At 36.2% G+C, this 18,838-nt stretch overlaps 1 protein-coding gene across 2 annotated transcripts in view; it reads right to left on the bottom strand.

Moving 5' to 3' along the window:
• LOC306756526 (RNA-binding motif, single-stranded-interacting protein 3-like) overlaps nucleotides 1–18,838 on the bottom strand; it is a 143,580-nt gene that overhangs the window by 17,842 nt on the left and 106,900 nt on the right. For both annotated transcript variants that reach the window (XM_079241282.1, XM_079241281.1), the window contains 2 exons: nucleotides 8,172–8,278; nucleotides 4,672–4,715 (listed from right to left, as the gene is read on the bottom strand). In XM_079241282.1, the coding sequence (XP_079097408.1) occupies nucleotides 4,672–4,715; nucleotides 8,172–8,278 (151 nt within the window). The remainder of the gene's footprint in view (nucleotides 1–4,671; nucleotides 4,716–8,171; nucleotides 8,279–18,838) is intronic.

Consider the following 18,838-nt stretch of genomic DNA (forward strand, 5'->3'; position numbering starts at 1 on the left):
ATGACCTCGGAAGAGAGGTCAGAAAGGGCTTAAACACCACAAGCGCACAGATGCTAGTGTGCAAGCATGCATTTATGCATATGCAAACATACACACACACAAAAAAACACCAGAGATGACTAAAAGTAATGCTGCTTGGAAACAGAAAGTAGGAGTGAGTGAAAGCAGGATAAATTTCAACAGCTGTAAAAACAAAAAGTCATAAGTAGATAAAAGATGGCTTAACATGGTCCCAAGAAAGAAAACAAACCAGATTTTTTAATTTGAGATGAAGAAGGTGAAGGAAAGCAAAACAGATATCCAGCTGTGATAATTGGGGAAAGTAAGGATGAAAAAGGGCTGGAGGCCTGAGCTGATTTGAGGAGGAAAACAGTGCTGGAGGGAATCATCTCCTGGGAACGCATCACCAGAAGCATTCCTAACAGACAGGACCAATCTCCAATTTCCTCCTGAAACTAGGCAGTCACACTGCTTTCTGCATTAAGCCAGGGAACGCCGCAGAGAGCCGTGGCTGATGAAAGTCTTACAGTGGCACTGCAACATCACCTAACTTCCCTCTATGTAATTAAAACCAACATGTCTGACAGTTTGTATGCATAGATGCATAAATAAATGATCCATCCGCATCAGTTAGAGAAAGACAAAGTAAATGTGTATGTGTGTTAATAACGATTGTGTTCTTTGTCAGTTTGAGTATGTGCATACTATGTCAGTGATGGTTGGCTGTTGTATAGTAGGTGTTTTCAATGAAAGCTTTGAATACAATCCAATATCACTGGTACCCCTCCAAAATAAGATCCAAAGATTGACACCAAAAGTACGACGGAGTATTAGGGCCACAATGAAAAAAAAATAGTGTCGGATTATTATTTTTTCCTCTGCTTCACTAGAGAATAAAGTCGAAATGACCAGAATAAAGGTGAAACAGTTTCAAGAGTAAAGTTGAAATTACGAGAATGAAGTCGAAATGACGAGAATAAAGTCGGAATACGGTTTCAAGAATAAAGTCGAAATGACGAGAACAAAGCCGAAATACTAATATTAAAGTCGAGTTTTCAATATGAATTTGAACAGCTTTAAAACACAATGCCTTGTGTGTAACCTACTCACTTTAACATCAAGAAGTTGCATGCACACACGTTGTAGCCTACACGGCATGCGGTCACTCTGTCTTTTTTTTAATTTTATTTTTTTACTTTATTCTCATTTCGACTTTATTCTCGACAGTTTGACTTAAATCTCGAAACTGTATTTCTACTTTATTCTTGTCATTTCGACTTTATTCTTGTTATTTCGACTTTATTCTCTAGTAAAGCAGAGTCAAAAATAATAATCCGACACTATTGGGTTTTTTTTCTCATTGTGGCCCTAATACTCCGTCATACAGAAGACACTTAGGTGCAAACTCAGAAAAGTTTTGGATTTGTTTTAAATGCAATAAATCAAAAACTGGTCATTTGCTCATTGATTTGAACTTTAGCAGACAAAAGTCCAACGAAAAGAGGTGGAAATTTTTCAACCTCTGATCTTTCTTTCCATTTATAACATCAGATCCAGAAATTAAAGCTATGAACATAAAAAGTAATGAGCCTGGCAAAGAAAGAAAACTTTTTAACTGACAATTCAAAACACACTGCTGTGATGGATTTTACAATGGACACTATTTAGTGACATGTGAAGGTGTCATGGTTGGGTATAAAAAGAACAACCACTGAATGTATTATGGTTGAGAACTTTTTGCGTCAAATGGAACTGGAGAATTTTCGGTCAGTCAGTTCAAATCAAATTTCTCAATGAAAAACTGCAAAGACATAAAGTCAATGAACATCTAAGGTCCAATACATTGTAAAAAGATATGTAAAGCCCTAATAGGGTAACCATTGTACGTGTGACCTTCAATCCCCCAAGGCATGAAAACTGCAAACCAACATGACTAATATCGAGGGTGCCCAATCAGAAATTAAGACCATTAATCATGAATTGAGGGAGGATTGGCCAATACTGATAACATGGTGTGTTTGAGTTATTAGTCAAAGCATATCTGTACATATAGCACGTCTACCATTGTGTTGTATTCTAAAGCCATTTAGTAGACGCTTTTCTCTAAAGTGACTTACCTATGAGAGTGAGAACACCACAACCAAGAAATCAAACAGGACGAGGCATCATAACTAAGTGGTAGTCAGACTGCTGTGAGTCCAGTTAGACACAGGCACTGATGTGTTGTGCTAGAGGTTAGATGTAGTCCTTTTTTTTGTTCCCTTCTCCTTCCTACAATAGTCTCTTTGTTTAATTACAAAAACAGTTTTATCACACAATATCGTCATGCTTGTAAATGCATGCAGCTTATTCAACACTTAGCTGGACAAATTTTTTTTTTAAGAGTTAAGCTAAGTGCTACTTGAACAGCTGAGTCTTTGGTTTAATCTTAAAAGTTGAAAAGGATTTTGCGGATCAGACAGAGTTCGGAAGATTCTTCCACCACCGGGGAGCAACAAAGGAAAGAGTCTTGCGACTGACTTTTGGGCCCCGCTGTAGTGGGAGCACGAGGCGTCTTTTTCTGGTAGAGTGTAATTGTTGAGAAGGAGTGTAGCTCTGGATTAAGGGGTGAAGGTAGACAGGAGCTGTTCAGGGCACTGTTTTGTAAACCTAAAGCAGAGCTTTGAATTTAATGCACACTGGAACTAGAAGCGCAATTAGCAGCGGAGTGACATACGATCTTTTGTGCTGGTTGAAAGCTAGACTTGCTGCTACATTCTGAATCATCTGCAGAGGTTTAACTGAGCATGCAGGCAGGTTTGCCTGTAAGGAGTTGCAGTAGTCAATGCATGAAATGACTAGAGCCTGAACCAAGAGTCCTGCAGTGTGTTCTGTCAGGTACGGTCTGGTTTTCCTGATATTGTGGAGAACAAATTACTATGCATGGATAACTGAGGCAACATGAACCTTAAAGGTCAGCTGGTTGTCTACCATGACACCACGATTCCTGATAGAAGACGTAAGCACAAGTGTGATAGAAATTAACTACACACTTATTTGCGTAGGTAAGGAAGGGTTGACTGGACGGACAATTAGCTTGGTCTTGGCCAGATTTAACTGAAAATTGTGATCCTTCAGCCATGCAGCATACAGGTCCAGCTGCATAAAGACTGAGGATTTTCCTGAATATCAGACCAGCCATGGTGAATCAGTAACGGGAAAGCAGTTCAGTAGAGTGGCCCTGCCAAAAGCCATACTGATATGGATTGAATAGGTTGTTGTCATGGAGGAACTGGACTTCAGACATAAGACAAACCAATGTGCTATCATATAACTTTTCACTCTGTATTTCAACAAGCATAGTATTTATAATGGTATTTCATAGTATTTCTAATAACATTCTGCGATAAGTATTGAGGGCTGACATGACCATAATTTGACAGCTGCTACTTATTAAAAGGACATATATATGAATCGTATCAGTCTAACATACAGCAGCCTGTTATGTTCTGTTCTGACAATCTTGGAGCTTAAAAATATCTCTTCTTCATGTGCGATAAAATAAATCCAATTTTTCTGAATAAAATTCAGGACAAAAGTTGCATAAAAACATAAAAACATAAAAAAATGTCAGAACTGACATCAAATTACACCAAGGTAATTAAATGAAAGCATTCCCCAATAAGCTAGCCATTTGTTCCATTTTATTTTTATTTAGTTGTTGTAGAATCAAAGAGTCCCAAATCACCAGACTGGGAAGCATCAGTTAGAATAATCACAAGTAGTCTGGCAAAAACAAATCCAAACTCTCAAAAAAAAAAAAAAAAAAGACAAAGGCACATGGAATGAAATGGTAATTGTTCTTTAATGATAACGAACTCACTATTAATTTGACCTAATGACATAAAAATGATTGTCTAGTGTCACCATGGAGATTGCAACTCTATAGTTTATCCTTTGACTGGACTGTGTCAAACTGATTCATGGATTCATTTGGTGAGTGTCAGTTTTTTTAATGCAAAAAATGCATAATGGATAATGACGTGCAAAATTATATGGTGACAAAAATGAACTGCTTAGCAGTCTGTTCAAGAGTGGATGCACATTCTGAAACAAATATATTTAATCACCAAGTCATTAAATGTTCTTTAATCAATTGGACAAAATGGAATTATCAGTTCAAATTCTAGATTTGTTAATATTTTCTAAATACTGTAAATTTGGTTAATCAATAGCTAATTTAAACAAATGTACAAAACAAACAAAAAATAAAGTCTTTCTGACATTTCTGAAAATGTGCTTATTTTATCCCTTTAAGGTCCTGGTTTACAATTTAGTAGAGGTAAATTTGCAGTGACTTTAATAAATTTCTTGAAAAAAATGGTGGAAATAAACCTGCCTGAGCATCTCTCCCAATTGGTTTGGGCATGTAAAATCCAAACTAAGTGTTTGTTATGACACTGCTGTTCAAATTTCAACCATTTCACTATTGTTACAATATTATTAATTTCTTCTTTTTAACATCTCATCCACTTACTAAAAAACTGTATTCTGTTTATTCTTGTCCAAAACAAACAGAAAAAAACAGATGAACATTATTTTTCTGGTCTTTTTGTTAGTGTGAAAGTTAAAGAGTCAAATTAAAAGATATAAACACAGTTTTTATGTTTAAGGAAAAAAAATTCCACCTACCCATTTTGCATCGCTGTGGGATCATATGTTAACGCCATACCACTCTGTTGAGAAGAAAGAAAGAGAAAAAAACAATGTTAATATCTGAAAAAATATTTGAATTATTTGTGGTTATTTTGTTTTCACATGTTGATTGATAAATTATAAATTACTCATGAATGGATGAATGGCAACAAATATGGCCAATGACCCAAATCATCCACGTATAATTGAGATACAGTTTGTGACCATTTGTTTCTGTAACAGTGGTGATTTCTTTCATTGTACTCTCTGAGATTTTGTTGTGATTTACATACCGTCTCTTCACCTTGGTTCATCTACCTTTCTTTTCATGCCACACTGTTCAAAATATTTTATGTTCAGTAAAGAGAAAAAGCTGATAAAATAGCTATATATATATATATATATATATATATATATATATATATATATATATATATATATATATATATATATATATATATATATATATATATATATATACCTTGTAAGATTGAACAACATATAATGCACAAAAACCAAGCTCATTAAATGCTCCAGAATTATAAAACCATTTATGTCTTAAAAAACCTCACCCATATGTTAATATAATGAGTTAACAAATACTAAGGGACTTCAGCAGAAATTTCATCAGAAAGAAAGAAAGAAAGCAAGAAAGGAAGAAAGAAAAAAAAGAAAAAAGATGAATGCATTTGCCAAGCTAATACCTGCTTTAGCAGGGGTGGTGAGGAGTGTAGGGTGGGTGAGGAACACTCTGAACAGGTAAAAATCAACCTTGCAGGCCTTTGATTAGTTCAGAATCAGCAATAAACCTAACATGTTTGCTCTGAACTGTAGGGGGAGCTGAAATACTCTGAAAAATCCACCCAGGCAGATGGAGAATATACCAAATCCACACGGAGAATCGATCTAAGAAACTTCTTCCTGTACAAAAAAAGTGAAAGAAGCACTTGAAGGGGAAGATAGACCCACACTTAAAATTGAGTTAAAGTTCTCAGTTATTTACAATTATACAGCTGGTGAATACATGAAAGAGTAGAAATGAGACGACTAGGAGAGAAATGAGAAATGATTTTTGAGTTTCCATAAAGCAGTCAATCATGCATTTAGTTCAGAAATTGGCAGTGATGAAGTGCCCAAAAAATACTAAATCCAATGAGAGTAAACTGAGCTCAAACTTAATTTAAGAGAATTTAACTTTCTCACAAAAATAAGTGGAAAATACTGATTATTATTAATCTATTTAATATATACAGTATAATATTTTCTGTTTTGTGATTAATTATTATTACATCTGTAATGCGAGATGTCTTGCTCAACAGCGCTGCAGTGAACACAACACTGAAGTTGCTCAGTGTCACTCTTGAGTATCCACAGAGTTCAGTTATAACTACTCCAGTCAATGTAAATCAGAAGGAAAGTGTTTAACAACACAACTCCCTTATATTGTTATCACAAGAATCTCCAACAGTAGTCACGTTGTACACTCTCAGTCCATCTCATCTCTGCTGTTTCAATGTGAGACTGTGCATCTTTTTCCAAGTTTGATTAAGATCTTTAAACATTTGGCCACCTCTTGGCAATTTTGCAAAAAAAAAACCAAGTATTTCAGTACTTTAATCTTGATTTTTCCCCACATCTCTCTCTTCCTTTCTGTCTTTTCCTCTTCTTCTCACTACAGTCTTCCACAAGTCAATTTGTACTTGTTCTGTCCTCCATACAGGGCATTCCTCTCCAAACTGGTGTATGGTTTGACAGGATGCCCCGATGCTAAACTCTACTGCATAGTTGGGCTTTTCCTCAACTTTCCTAGAAAAGGGGGTGACTGACTGAAGAAGCAATAAAAATTTCATCACATCAACAACATTAAGTGGTAAGAGTGAACGTTAACCTTGTGAAATCACTTTCATGTCAGCTCTTAAGCAAACATGAGCAAAGCAAAAAGAGGAAAAACATTGCTCAAGAATTTCTATATTTTAACTTTGTAAATATTTACATTTAGTAATGTTTTGTGTCCATTTATGAAGTGTTTTTTTAAGAAATATGACAAAGCTGGAAATCAGCTTCTGTAACGTCTCTTCTTCCACAATAACAACAGAAATTAGAAAACATTCCTCGGCTGCTGTCCAGCTGCAAGCGTATCCTATTTGTGGCTCTCTGAACAAGTGTGTGTGTGAGGGATTGTGTGTGTGTGATATGTGCTCATGTCAATTTCCCAAGGCCAGACTCATTTAGAAGTGAGGGACTCTGGGAGATTAGGATCGGTCGACTGAGTGTACGGGGGCAGTGAAGCACCACAAACCATCTCCACGGCCAGATGTCTCTATTAGTCAGCCTGGACTCTGAGACCTGGCTCGGACAAATGCGTAAACCCCTGACAAGATGTTTCAGGGCCAAGTGAGGCTCATCAGGACTTGGATCACTGACAAAATGTGTAGGGAATCTCGCTGAAATCACTGATAATTTATTTCACATTAAAAACCGAAGCGATTGTCGACAACAGGAGATCGATTAAGAATTCCCAACACCAGGACATCAGCTGTAAAGTAAAGGAAGCCCTGAAATGAAGCATTACTCTTTTCTCTCATAAATAAAAACTAAAGCTGCAATCTGTGCCTGCTTCACGCAGACACCCACCAAGGTCAAACACAAACACAGCACGTCCTGTTGTTGTGGTGGTGGTGGTGGTGGTGGTGGGTCTTGTTACAGCACAGTCACAGTCTGGTGCCATTTCATTTGGCCTCACCACCCTGCTCTTTCCCAACCTCCATGCTATATGAGCATTAGGAAAACTGCTCTCCATGTGTGGGTGGTGACATTATTATTCTTTCTCCCTTGTTCTGCAAACTGAAGCTTTGGTATTGACACTAAAAATCTGAACTCAGTCATTGTGCAACAGTCGGCCTGCTTTCAATTCGCTTTGCAAGGTTTCATTTCTTCAGGAGATGACAGCCTGGAGGTGGAAGCTTGAAAAAAGACAAAAAACAACTTGGCACTTTTGAAACCCTAAATTCCAGTTGTATATATGTCGGCAGCATCTAAAACTGAACTTGTAATATTGTACTGGAAATGAATGGTGATAAAATCCCTGGGAGGAGGCTTTGTCTTTTCTATTTTTCTGATTATAAATGCTTTTGTTTTAAATTAGAGCAGTTTATGAAAGACACTTTACTGATTTGTTAATATTAGTGATATATTTAGGCCCCAAAGCTAATCACAATATGGTACAAAATGGTTTATGGTTGTAATGTTGTACTTGTGGCTGCTCATTTAAAATAACAGCATTTTTGTTAATTCTGCAATTTTCTCCCCAGTAAAAGTGATTTGCTCATTCAGTAAGAGAAAATGGAATAAAACGTCCCTTTGGGGTAAATAAAGTTTTTTAAATTAAATTGAACTTAAAAAGAATCTTGGATAACAATGGGAATAAGCTGTGACCAATGAAGGTCATCTTTTTTGGCAAGCTCTATTTGATGATTTGATAAACTCGTAAACCTCACCTCTCCATCTCGTGTCCACGGTCGGCCGTTCTGGGGATATTTGACCTGGGTCTGCCTCTTCTTCTGGCCTCCATCAGCAAACTTGCACAGCAAAGGCTCTGCAGGAGCTACAAAGTGAGTCATACAGAAAGGGACGGAGGCAAGGACAAGCAAATAGATGGATTAATCATCTTAATAGCAAGCAACAAAAAAAAAAAGAATGCATGCTATCAAGATTAGATTGAGGGGAGAAAAATATGACACAAATAGGCTGGACCTTCAAACTACATTTAGTTCTCAGATTTATCGCCCCCAGCTTTATCAAAACATCTAAACAACAGCATTATCACGCCATCTCTACAACTCCTACAACCATGCTTTCTCAGAAGCAGCTTTGGCGTAGAAACAAAGCCACAGGCTAATCATCAAAGCGATGTGAGCATGGTTCAAATAACAAAGAAAAGAGGCACACTTACAACGCTAAAAAACTTCATACAGTTTGACCCCAGGGCGATAGATGGCGATTGTAATCGCTCCAAAGAAAATAAAGCCCTTTTCTGGACCATGAAAGCAGAAAGGCACAATTAGGATTAACTGAGTGTGACCTCACATAAAAATAAGTTTGTCAAACTCTAACTTCAAGTAAAAGAGGGAAGTAGCCCAACATGTACATGGGCATTATTATTGGGAGGAGAAGAGACTAAATTCGATATTAATTTCATGCAAATTAAGTACATATTTTTGGAAACTGTTAGAATAATAGTCAGTGTAAATAATGGCTTCCGTGTTGAAAAGCACTTCAGTGAGAGAATGACTAAAAAAAATACTACAAAAGTAATGTTCCCAACATGAAACATGACACTGAAGAGAGTGTCATGGTCTGAAGACTACAGCTAATTCAGTGGGATCAAGTTATAACATCCTGCCACTAAATGTGCAAACATTTCATTAAATAATTTAGACTTTTATCAAGAAAACAGTAAATGAAGTTGCATGTTTAACTGAGAGTTGTTACATGGGTCCAATCAGTATTTTCACAATGCAACATTCTCCAATTACTTGTGCAGTACTCTGTGTGTTGAACCATCACCATTTCTTTTCCTATCCAAGGAGCCAGACTGTCTTATTATGGTTCAAATAGTTTCAAGCAATAGTTATCAGGACATGCAAAGTTTTTCCCTTTTTCTCACTTTCCCCCCATTTTTCTAAACCTGTTTTTTGTGCCTACCTATTTAGAGGGAGTATGCTTTTGTTAAGCCGGCAGTGTATTCAATCATTTAAACATAACAAAGCCCCGTAGTAAAGCGGTGAATGAAAACTTTGCCCAGAAACAATTTTAAATAGTATCTTTAGTCACTTTGATTCAAGCAGCTTGTTGCAAAGACACACATCTGTTTCCATTTATTTAGTTGCACCTACAAAAAAATGCCAAAGACAACACAGTATGACAAACACAAAATAGCCTTCCTGCACAAACAATGTTTTTCAAAAATTCATTAAATAATTTTTTTTTTTTTTTTTAAATCAAGGAAACTTAAAAATAAAAAGTGAGAGTCTGAAAAAATATCTACAGCAGGTATATGGTATCTGCAAGGGACCTTAAAGATGCATTCAACCCTGATAAGGTTTCCATGGATTGACACAAGAAATAGTCTGTATGGATGTCTGCAAGGAAGTTATTTGAAGAATAACAGAGAAAACAGCTATGCTAAATGACATAAGAAGTAGACTCCATAGGTGTTCCTCCATAGCTGTAAACTACAGTATAAGAATACATTTTCTCAGCTGCCCGGGGCTCACAGGAGTACTCCAGGGGTAAGCAAAAATAGAGACACAGTGTGGTGCGATCACATTGCATTTAAGACCACTGCACTTTGTCATTAAGGTGTGGTAATGAGATTTTTTTTTTTTTTTTTTTTTATCTGAAAAGCAGGCCACACTGTTAGCCTCTGTCGTTTTTTGCTGTTTATCTTTCTCAATCACCCCCCTTCCTGCCATGTGTCTTTAGTAATGCTCTGTGCATTCACATTAGACTTCCAAGTGTATGCATGTAGTAATTTAATTCAATGATGTTTAGAAGTGAGTATTGTGCAAATATTGTAAACTCAGGCACAATGATGTCCATAAAAACACATTTATTTTTATTTCTATTCAAAACAGCAGGACAAAAAACTGAAAAGATCAAAACTGAACAGACTCAAAATGAAAAGGTTATTTTAAGGAATTTAACAAACAGCTCCAGTATACAATATGTTACAGTACTTTTAACTTTTTAAATGTTTTTGCCCACACTCTTCATTAGGAGACATTAATATCTGACTGTAAATCAGAATGAGTTGAGGCTTCAGTCTGGTCCTGTAGCAGAGGTAATCACCTCTGACTCCAGCTTGAGACTGGATGCTGGGGACCAAACTCTAGTGTTCTTTTGGACAGGGGAGGGGCTTACGCAACAGCTTATGCAACCATACGTGGTTTCACGTTACTCGCCAAAAGTTTTCAATAACACCAGAAAAAGTCACTAGACTCAACGATACTTGTTTTTTCTTGAAATAGAGTTGCAAGAGGGGCCTGAAAAATCATGAAATACTGTGCCATGTTTTTAGTAGAAGTCAAAATCTTTCTTTTCACCTCCCTGTTGACATACTAAAGAGTATGCCCACACGTCTCACTGACTTGCAGAGACAATGAAACAAAAACAACATTCAAAGGGTCACATTTAATTTTTTTTTATTAGTGTGGACACATTGTACAGCGGCATAGCTTGTTTTTGACCAGTCCTTATTGTTTAACATCAGTCGGTCAAAAGTTACAAGATGAGGATCTGATCCATAATATAAGTTTATAAAACATTAAAGAAACTTGGTTTCTTATTTCAATCATTTGTGAGTTTGTGAAACGCTTTAAGATGTTCCAGTGGTAGATAAAGGCCAAGATGGTCTTTTACAATATATCGTGGCACATAATGGGAAGAAATTCTGTACCAGTCGGGGGGGGGGGGAGGTCATGAGGGCCCAGCGTCCACAAATGGGGCTCTGCATCGTGAAGCCCGATTGGCATTCTTCGGAAAACACCAGGATTGGCAGATTCACCAGTTGGCACCATTTGCTCTTCACAGATGAGACCACATTGAGCACAAGTGACACAGATTATGAAGTCTGCGGATGCAGTGGAGAATGTTCTGCTGCTTGCAGCATCCTCCATCGTGACTGTTTGGCTTAGTGATAGTCTGGAGAGGTATATCCCTAGAAGGCCACAAAAAACCTCGACGTGCTAGCCTAATGTAGCCTGACTACCATTAGTATTGTGATGAAATCTTCAGAACCACTGCCGGACCACATGCTGCTGCAGAGGGACATGGGTTCCTTCTGATGCATGGAAATGCTTCGTCTCATGTGGCTGAAGGGTGTGAGTTATTCCTGCATGAAGATGGCAACAGTGCCATGACACTTGCTTGTGGGGCCACATGTCCCGACCGATCCACTGCCGTCATGTTGCACCAAAACCTGTCCAAGGGTTGACTGATGTCTGATGACTGATGATCGAGGTCTGGGAGGAGAGCCCCCATGTGAACATCCATTATCTCAGTAGGAGCATGCACAGAAGTTGTAAGGAATGCATACAGGTAGAGGCCACACACATTGAGCCTCATTTTGAACTGATTTGTAGGAATTTCCACAGAAGCTGGGTCAGCCTGTGATCTGATCTTTCCCATTTTATTTTGTTATTTTATTATTTATATTTATCATGTAGAAAGTTCACTGGAGCATGAATGTTTGTAGACAAACAATTGCTACTATCAGAATACGACAAAAAAAATCTGCATCTGTTTTCTGCAACTGTCTTATTGTATTAGTGTAAAAGACAGAAAAAGCCACAAAAATGATGGCTGAAAGCTTCCCAAATTTACCTACAACACACTTTCTCGCATGCCAATGTTACAGACAAAATAAAACTCTTGCTAATCTATACGAATTATTTTTGTTCACATGAAACTGCTACATCTGACAGTATATTTATATATATATATATATATATATATATATATATATATATATATATATATATATGTATATATATATATATATATATATATATATATATATATATATATATATATATATATATATGTATATATATATCCGAGGAGCCAGACAGTCCTATTATACATTCTCATTGTTAGCTGTTTTTATAGTCTCAGACATTAACTGCTGCCCAAGTGCTACAGGCCAGAGTTTACATACACAAACTCGCCCACACAGACACATATATCAACAGAGCTGAAATATGTTGGATGAGTTGGTCCATTTCCAGCTTGAATTCAGAAAGATGCGGGAGTTTATACTTTTCCGCCAAGAAGGACATTTGAACAGATTAAATTATTTATTTGAAATTGATTCTTTGTGTAACATTTGCCACATTATTGCCTGACCTGTTGCCTGAACAGCCAAAATATCTAAGTTATGAAATCAAATATTTTAAATGAAAACACTTCTACAATTTAATAAGCTAGTGAGCATGTGACTTGTGCTCATCTAGAGTTTCATAGCTGTTTGTGAATTTCTGTTCTACAGAAGAGGGATGAAGCAGACGGTCAGTCTCTAGCACTGTCTGTGCCAGCTAATAGAAGTGTCCAAAAACAAACAAAAAAAAAAAAAAACATTTATCAAAAAATATGCTAGAATCATTTGCAGATGTTGGTGCCATATGAAGCATCAACAACCAGAAAAACACTGCATGAATTTGACCCGCAAGTGTAGCAGGAAAAAGATTAGCTGCTTGTCTACTTTTAAGAGCAAGCTGAAGACTCAGCTCTTCAAGGAGCACTTCAACACTTAGTAAAGCTATATTTGTTGGAAAGTTGGAGAACTTAGCCAAGTTCTTTGCAACAAACATTATAGTATTAATTATTTGTTTTTTAACATAGGTGATATTATATGGTGGGAAGGGAGTAAACAAAAAAAAAAAAAAAAAGGCTGTAGTACTTCATGGTAGGACCTGCGTCCAACTGGACAGTCCACCAGCACCTTCCTACGATGTCCTCTACTGTTTGATGTCGTGCTTGTGTTGTTCTCACTCATATGTAAGTCACTTTGGATAAAAGCTTCTGCTAAATGACTAGAATAGAATCGAAAATAACATTATAAAAATAAAATAAAAATAAAAAAAAAAGAAATAAAGAAATACAAAGGCTCTTGGACAGCAAAAAAAAATATAATGAAATTACATCAAACCTAAAAAAAAAAAAAAATAAATAAAATAAAAATTTAGTTTTGTGGGCAGCACATTTAACAAAATATCTTGAAACTTTAAAAAAAAAAAATGGATCACAAGTTTCACCAGTCTAATGTTCCAAACCTTTTTAGAACAACCTGAACAAACAAATCAAATGTTTTATAACGTGCAGTTGAAAATTTTTTGTCTTATTTACGGGTACTGTTTAAAAAAACAAACAACAAAAGCTAAAGTCTGCTTATGTGCCAACATTAAATAGATTAAAATAGATCATAACTAATTCATAACTAATTGAAAGTCTACAAGACCTACAACTTGATATGAATAAACCTGTATTGGTTTATTGCTAAAAATCTTCAATGTTACCAAAACCTTACAATTTCAATAGTTGTTTTTATGGTTGTTTTTATTTATATGCTTAACTTAGTTTTTCTTTCATTTTTCTAAGGGTAGTTCACCAAAAACTGTGCAAAAGAACCCACACAGTACCAGCACTCCAGTGTGTTGTTACATCACCAGTTCAATAAAATGGGCATTTCAGGGAATTGTTTTCACATCACAACTGTTTCAAAAAAGAAAAAAAGAGGTAAAAAATGGATAAAACATGCCATTTAATTCAGTCTATTTTAATTAAAACTACCTCAAAAGTCATAAAAAGGACCCTTGGTGTTAAGCACTGGCAGGTCAATAATAAGAGAATGTGATAATAAAGATCAGCTGGTAAAAGATGCTTAAATTTGTGTGTCAAACATTTTTCAGCCCGCTTTCATAGCGACACAGCTTCACAGCTATTGCATTTTATGTATAAGGGTGTTTTCAATGTTCACTTTGATCTCTGCAATTGTCTCTCTTGAGGCTGTGTCACACAAAGCAAAGCATTTGTGATTAATTTGGGTGCAGCTGTGTTTGCTCAATTAAACTTATCACCATTTATATCCATGTCAAGTTAATTAAAATAGTTCTGAACAAATATTATTGCATAAGCAGAAGGTTTACAATCCTTTACAAATAGGAACATTTGAAAACACGAGTGCTAATCAGACGAATGCAGCAGCGAGTACACTGTAGACACAGTGTCATGACAAAAAGGATCTACTCAGTAATTTATGCATTTATATATCATGACATTTTTTAAGTTAGTAAAACTGAAAAACCTTAGATAATTTCTATCTTTTGTGTATATCCAACTATTTTAGAATGTATTCATTTTCATCGTCTTGCTTAATTGTTGACATTTTTTGAGTGGCTTCCTATTCAAGATTTTCAGTGCTGGTCTCCAGTCATGATCCCCAATGGGACAGTATATATGATCAAACACCAACAACCTCATCTGTTTTACATGAACGTTATATTGCACCTCTCAAGCCAGCTACCTGCTTCGCCTTTATCACAGATACACCTCTTCATTGGATACCACAACTAACAGAATTTGGGCTCTTTACTTAAATTGCAGAGCAGTAACGACAAAAAGATTAATTTAATTATTTGTGTGAAGGATAGCAGCTGAAATGCAGCACCACCACAGCAACACACAAGCAAAGTCCTCAGGAAGTACATCTTCTGAGAGTAGGTTGGAGGAGTTTCTCCACTCAGGTGATTAATCTTGTGTAAAGCTGCAGTGATACAGCTCAAAACATAAACCAACATGTGCTGATGGACTGATACAAAGACTGAGTTACTTGGTGCCCCAAATGGCATGCTTTCTTTCCACCAATGTAAGCCAACCAAATCCTTGCAGTACCTACCTGTCAGGATATTGTAGGTTTTAACGCTTTAACAATGTTGGGTACTTTTCAATACCTGGAAGGTAACAAAGTTGTTAATATCTGCAGTGAGGGTTTTGATTTAATTTTGGTTCAAATATCTGCGATGGACTGGCGAGCTGTCCAGGGTGTACCCTGCCTTTGCCCAAAAGACAACTGGGATAGGCTCCAGCTTCCCTGCGACCCTTCATTGGATTGAGCGGTTTGGAAAATGAATGAATGAATGAATTGGTTCAAATAAATTTGATCTGTACTGTGTGTTTTGTTTGAACTGACGAGATCTCAGACAGGCTTTGTATTGATACACCCCCAGTGTCTAATAGCAGCAATAAGACATCATTTTACTCATTTCATTATGGTTTTAATTATCCATGAATGTAAGAAGCTAACAACAAATTTGTCTCAAATATGACAAACTAAGAACGTTTATTTGTACTTCATTCAGAAGCAGCTTAATCGCTGTGTAGCTAAAAGTAAAATGACCAACCTACACAATAATGAACAATATGTGACATGTGTAATACTGCTACTTCACGGTCTAAGTGTTATTAAACAGAGTACACGTTTGCCAAGACCTACATTGAAAAATGAAATAAAAAGAAAAAAGTGCTGTATTAGATAAATGCATTTGCTTACACCCACTGCAAAGGATTTTTTTTGTGCTTTCTTTTCATTATCTGGGTCAAAAGAACATATTCTGAACTCTTTTTACTACACCAATAAACAGTCTAAACATGATGACAAAACACAGTGTTTTAGTTTTTCATTCCCAATGTGTCATATGAGATTGAGCATTACATGCCTTAATGGTTATAGATAAATGCATTGGTTGCTTTACCGAGTGAAGTGGAGTTGGTCAGTGTGTGATTTTATGTTCAAATGACAGGACATGTTTATTGGTGGCAGGGTGGGCGGCTGCTACTGTGAGGAGAAGATCACATACTGTTACCGGTTACTGGAGCAGTGGGATATTGCAAATAGCAAGAGGGCACTAAAGAAACTCCAGCAGAGCAAACAAAGATTTTTATTTTGGGTCTGATGAAAGGGACACATGAGGAAAAAAAGGGAAAGAAATATAGAGGAGGAAGAAAGCTGTACTGTAAAAAAAAAAAAAACTGCAGGAGTTCAGGATGGATTTGCTGCTGTGTGTTTTTGCCCTAACAGTAAGAACTTTTCAGTAAATATGAACATCATTGCGGGCAAATTAGTAATCAATTAATTCTGTTTTCAAATAACAGTATATAATTCTAATTTATCAGCACAACGACCTAAACCTCTTTCCTGACACCACAGACCACGTTTATGGATGGTCTGCACTTGCCGGAAACCTAGTTTATCACAGAAAGCTCAAAGACTTAAATCAACAGCATGTCTGTCAGTTTTGACAGACATGCTGTTGACAGTGATGTCTTTTGAGACTCAAGGAGGAGTTTATTTATGAAAGTAAAAATCAAAAGGATTTGAGTTAAGAAGTGGATTTTAAATAATTTAACTGCACAAATAATAAGCTTCCTGCTTTTATGGCCTAAGGTATAACCAAAACAGCAAGTGTTGGTAATTTACATGATCATTAGCAAGCCTGGTATGACTGTGATTGCTGATTGGTGTTGTTCCTATTAAACTGGTGAAGCAAGTGACAAGTGAATCAGAACTGATTATGAAAACAGGAATTACTGTATTAAAATCAATAGTTTACCTTTAAGGTAAGTTGGGATTAAAACCAACATTTATCTGTTGTGCAAACATCATTCTTTGGAAAAAAAAAAGACTACCAATCTAACTTCAAACTGAAAATTCAATATTGTATGGAGTATGGACCATTATTCTATTGTATGGAGCTCAATAGTAATTTTTTGATGATAAGGAATGGAAATGTATGCCTATTACTAAACAACAGAACGATGATAGTGGATTGTTATATTTAACATGTGATTTCATACTTTTTTTATAAGGGAAGTAAAAACACAAACAAACAAAACAATTAATACCCTTTTTAAATAAGCAGCTAAACATAATATACTGTCAAATTATTCAGTAGATGCAATGTAAATTAACAGTAAAAGATTTGTTACTCAGAGTCAATACAGTTTACACTATAATGTATACAGTAGATATTGGCTTTGGTGCTTCAAAGCAAATCACCAATCTGCGGTTATTAAAGACACAATGACAGGACTGCCACACAATATACAGTTTGTGGCCACCAATTCCTAAATTGGGGAAATTTTCTCGTTTAAGATAAAATCCAATCCATTAGCGAGCAACATGGGAAATCATTCAGCTAAAAAATGGGATCCAAAAGTGACTAAATGGGGAATCACGGATCTGGGCTGAATGAAATGCAATCCATTTTCCTGTTTTAGACATCAAGCATCAAAGGGCCCCGAGCCATGGGAGAGTCGCCAACTATTTGTTCCCACAATTAAAACAAAACTTAATTTTTAAAAATGTATGCTCCTATATTACTGGACACACACAGCTGGGAAGCTCCTTGATAGCATTAAGAGGATGACCCCAGTGTGAAATAGATGTGATAAATATATTTACTTCAGCAACAGAAGAGACTTGAGGTTGAGGTTGAGACTCTCCAAAGTGTCCTCGGAGTCCAGCTGCAGGGTCAGGATGCTTACTGAACCACATTTTCTCATAATAGACCACATTACAGAAATATTATTGCTTTACTTTGCTAATTTTGTCAATTCAAGCATTTAATTTTAAAATCTTTCAAGACCTCATGTGAATTCAGTTTTGTTGGTGCCTTCAAATTTCATCTATCAAACTTAACAGGATAGAGTTGAAATGTAATTAAAGCCTCTTAGTGCAGCATTGTTAAATTCTTTTCTCCCATTATTAGAAAATTAAAATTAAAATGCCAAAATGAAGGAAGTATTGAAGCACTGCTGATGTGAAGAAGGATATGATGTGTAACTTTCATACCTGCTGTAAGGTTCTGTAGATTTTTTAAAAGAAACTTTTAATTTGGACTAAAAGTAAGAAGAATAATGGCTCATTTAGGACTTCTGAACCGTCTTTACACTTGAACTATGTTTTTTTTCCCGTCAGGACATGCCTGGAGAGAAAAAGGAGGGAATAAGATAAAAGATACAAAAAGGAGAACGGAAAAAGAAAGAGAGTGGTGTTTAGGGAATAACAACTGTCATGGGATAAGAAGAGAAAAAGGGAGGGAAGGTGAAATGTGAGACATGTGGGGAGACAGACAGGAGGAAATCAGAAAAAAACAATAAAACAGAGAATGAGGGGAAACACTGAAAAGAGAAATGCTAACGTTCAGAGTAACAACAAAAACTTCAATAACTCCTGCCTGGGAGACAAATCAAGATTTCCCTTCTCACAAAAAATTAATTAGGAACAGTCTCTCATGCTAGTTTATACAATGAAAGGAAATGAAGAGTCATTGTGAAATAATGACAACAAGATTAACAGATTTATTTTACAACGTTGTGACATTGACTTCATGGAGAAATCCTGCAGCATATCTGCTCTTTATGTTTGTATAGAAACGGTTTCCCACTGGCACTGACTTTTATGCTCACAGTGTGGAGGCAGAATGGCAAATACTGAGTAAAGTTCTACAACACAGACTAAATACGTAACCCTTGACTTCTTGATTTCTATTGAAAACTGAAATGTCAAATTTGCGGATCAGCACAGCTCACTAAAACCACTGAGACA

This window comes from Telmatherina bonti, assembly GCF_933228915.1.
Source record: "Telmatherina bonti genome assembly, chromosome: 5".
In the NCBI taxonomy this organism is placed as follows: domain Eukaryota; kingdom Metazoa; phylum Chordata; class Actinopteri; order Atheriniformes; family Telmatherinidae; genus Telmatherina; species Telmatherina bonti.